The sequence below is a fragment of the Hylobates moloch genome, unplaced genomic scaffold (genome assembly GCF_009828535.3).
Source record: "Hylobates moloch isolate HMO894 unplaced genomic scaffold, HMol_V3 SCAFFOLD_257, whole genome shotgun sequence".
NCBI lineage: Eukaryota > Metazoa > Chordata > Mammalia > Primates > Hylobatidae > Hylobates > Hylobates moloch.
Window position 1 is genome coordinate 1 of NW_026652532.1, and position 3,921 is coordinate 3,921.

At 55.8% G+C, this 3,921-nt stretch overlaps 1 protein-coding gene across 1 annotated transcript; it reads left to right on the forward strand.

Annotated features, from left to right (window-relative positions):
• The first annotated feature begins 248 nt into the window (after window positions 1-248).
• Window positions 249-3,259, forward strand: LOC131382622 (sushi domain-containing protein 2-like). The gene is made up of 5 exons (XM_058435010.1): window positions 249-537; window positions 657-929; window positions 1,060-1,236; window positions 2,715-2,765; window positions 3,141-3,259. The coding sequence occupies exons 1-5, from the start codon at window positions 249-251 to the stop codon at window positions 3,257-3,259; spliced, it is 909 nt and encodes a 302-aa protein (XP_058290993.1).
• The last annotated feature ends 662 nt before the right edge of the window (window positions 3,260-3,921 follow it).

Consider the following 3,921-nt stretch of genomic DNA (forward strand, 5'->3'; position numbering starts at 1 on the left):
GCCCAGGCAGGTGTGGCTGCTGCAGCCAAGGCCAGAGGGACCCACACGTGCATCTCAACATGGGGGGTTCACCGCAGGGGCTGCATCCAGGTGCCACTGGGGGGTTCCACCGCAAGCATGGCAGGGGTGGCAGAGGGTCATGGTCAGCAGAATTGGCCCTGGGAACGCCCTCCCTTCCCCTGCAGGTGCCCTCACCCACAGCCCCTGGATGCTGAACACCCTGTCCTGGGGCTGCGGGAGGGGACACGATGCCCACAGCGGGTGACCCTGACCCGCCCCCCTTGTGCCCAGGAATGTTCCTGTCAGTGGCTGCCGGGGACAGGGTCTCCACGCTGGCATCAGGGGCCGGCCTGGAGGTCAGCGTGCAGGGCCCGTTCCTGAGTGTGTCCGTCCTGCTGCCTGAGAAGTTCTTCACCCACACCCACGGCCTCCTCGGGACACTGAACAACGACCCCACCGACGACTTTACCCTGTGCAGCGAGCGCATCCTGCCCCCAGGCACCAGTCCCCGGGAGCTGTTCCAGTTTGGGGCCGACTGTGAGTGACTGTGGAGTATATGGGGCAGATGGGGTGGGGGGACTGGAAACACGGCACGGGCAGGGCTTGGGGACCAAGGGGAGCCATGCCCAGTGAGGCCCCGGTCATGTATCTTCCAGGGGCCGTGCACAACGCGTCCTCCCTGCTCACCTACGACTCCTGGTTCCTGGTCCACAACTTCCTGTACCAACCCAAGCACGACCCCACCTTCGAGCCCCTCTTCCCTGGTGAGACCACAATCAACCCCAGCCTGGCACAAGAGGCAGCCAAACTACGTGGGGACGATCATTTCTGCAACTTCGATGTGGCAGCCACTGGGAGCCTGAGCACGGGCAATGCCACTCGGGTGGCCCACCAGCTCCACCAGCATCACATGCAGAGCCTGCAGCCAGGTGAGGGCGGGCAGTTGGGGGCGGGCGGGGGAGGTGGGCACCTTGTCCTGGGACAGGACCCCCCGGGGTGGCCACATGTGTGCATGCATGGCAGCTCAGGCCTGTCGTCTGCACTCTGCCCCCTTCCCAGTGGTGTCCTGTGGCTGGCTGGCCCCACCTCACAACGGACAAAAAGAGGGCAACAGGTACCTGGAGGGTTCCACCATCTACTTCCACTGTGACAATGGCTACAGCCTGGCCGGGGCAGAGACCAGCACCTGCCAGGCTGAGGGCACCTGGTCCTCACCCACCCCGAAGTGCCAACCAGGTGAGGACACTCTGCTCATACACCTGCCTGCACCTGTCCCCACTCACCACCACAGAGGGCCCCCTCCCTGACACTCGCTCCCTCACCAGGACGCAGCTACGCGGTGCTGTTGGGCATCATCTTTGGGGGCCTCCCAGTGGTGGCGGCGGTTGCGCTCGTCTATGTGCTGCTGCGCCGCAGGAAGGGCAACATGTGAGACCCCCCAGCCCCTCTCCCAAGACGCCGGGGCAGCCGGTGGGACCGCCAAGCCTACTTCTAACTGCCCAGCCTGGAAACAGGAACCTAAAGGTATTAATGACAGAGATAGGAGAGGGCTGGGGCCCTGCTCATTTTGTCTGGAGCTTAACTCACTTGAGGTAAAAGTTTGTGCCTGGCCGAGAGGTTGGTAAATGAGGGAGAAACTGCAAAAAGGAGAGCCACTGATTGTAGGAATCCCCAATTCTAAATATAACTGAGGACAAAGCCCTGGCTGCCCCTGCACTCTGTGTGTGGGGGAAGACGGTATGGAGCCCAGCTTCCAACTCACTTGGTCAAATGAGGAAACTCTGGGAAAAACACAAGCCTCTACAGTCAGCACTGCCTGGGGAGGAGAGTGGCTGTAGGTGCTCAAGGAGGCGAAACTTCATTCCCCAGGCCTGGGCACCGGAGGAGGGCAGCCTGTGTGCTGTGCTGGACAGTGCTGTTCAGCTTCTCCCCAAGTGGGAGCCAGGAGCTGCTGAGGAAGGGTGATATGGAACAAAAGAGAGAACCTGGGTCTGAGGCATGTGGTGGTTTTAACGGATCTGGGTTTCTAATGAGACACCCCCGGTGCTGATGTGACAAAATCTCACTGTTGTGTACAGTGTTGTGTCTTCCAGGGCAGGAGATGGTGGTTTCTGTCCCGGGGGCTGAGCCCTGCAGGAGGCTGGACTAGCACAGAGAGATGCCGAGATCCGTGAGCACAGGGCAGGGTCCACCCTGGGGTGGCAGAGCTGGGAGGGAGGCCTGCAGGGGCCCCAGGGGCCTGTGCTTGGGTCATGTGCGAGGACAGTGAGGAAGATGGGACCCAGGCAGGATGGGGACACCCATAACCCTCCTCCTGAGGACCCAAAGAGAAGGCAGAGCTGCCTCAAATCTTTCCATATGATAATTAACTTTGTGTGTCAAATTAGGTAGGCCCCAGAACCCAGTCATGTGCTCAAACAGAATTCTAGATGTGTCTGTGAAGGTATTTTTTAAGATGGGATTCACATTTAAGGCAGTAGACTTTGATTAGCGTTCATCTGTTTTTTGCTTGTTTTTTTGTTTTTTGTTTCATTTTTGTTTTAAGACAGGGTCTTACTCTGTTACTCAGGCTGGAGCGTGGTGGTGCAATCATGGCTCACTGCAGCCTCAGCCTCCTAGGCGCAAACAATCCACCCACCTCCGCCTCCTGAGTAGCTGGGACTACAGTTGTACAGCACCACATGTGGCTAATTATTTTATTTTATTTTTTGTAGAGACTGGGTTTTGCCATGTTGCCCAAGCTCATCTCAAATTCCTGAGCTCAAGTGACCCACCCACCTCAGCCTCCCAAATTGCTGGGATTACAGGTGTGAGCCACCGCACCTGGCCAAGTTCATCATTTATAATGTGAGTCATGTCCTTTACCCAATCAGTTAACAGCCTTGATAGAAATAAGATAAAGACTGAGCCATCTGTTACCTCTGAGATGACAATAAGAAACACATCACCCAGGTGGAGATGACAGAGACCTTGCTTGGGTGAGAGCCCTATCAGATCCATGTCACCCCAGGTCCATGTTATAAGTGACAGCACAGTTTTAGCCCAGCAACACCCAGCCCCAGGCCTGCTGCACCCACACTCTGCCCATCAGCCCCAGAGCAGTGTGTCCTGCACCAGTCTGTGCCTCTTCCCAAACGCAGCTGTGCTCCTTGGCTCACCTGCTCTGGTTCCTCTAACTTTCAACCAGCGTCCTTCACCTCCCCTTCCTCAGACACAAGCAGGCCATGTGGACCCAGAACAGGATTCTTTCGGGGCTTAAGTTTTACTTCGATTTTTTTTACACTTTTCAAACTAAGCTTGGTTTGACCCAAATCAACATCTTTCAACCTCCACCAAAGTCTCCAATGAGATATTTTTATTTTAAACAAAGAATTTCTCCTTGAAAAAACATTATTAGGGTGAGGCAATATGAACAATGGATACAGCTAAAAGTTAAACTGAATATATGTCAGATCTAGTTGTTTGAGGAAAATCAGGTGTTGTTTGAAGAACTGACAACAGAAGTCACTCCTGAGCTAGACTTGGTAAAAGTCACCAGCCAAGATGACTGTACAAACCCAGAGAACAGAAGGGAGGTTTTTGCTCACTTCCTATCCTCATCCTCAGGCCGCAGCCCAGAGATGTGCAGAATCCCTGCACTCGCCGAGGCATCTTTAGATCCAAAGCAGCAGCTGGGGACTCCAGAGCCCTGGTGCTTATTTGAGTCTGAGTAGCATTCTCAGGAGAAACTGGGGAGGGATCCCTGGCTTTTGCTGGGACCAGAGTATTGAGAAGTCATCAACACTGAAGCACTGAAGCCACTGCTCAGGGTGCAGGTGAGTCTGGCAGATGCTCCCGGGGATGCAGAGAGGGAGGGCAGCTGAGTCAGCACAGGCTGGGAAAGGGAACCTGCAGACAGATAGTTATAGGTGCTGGGACAGT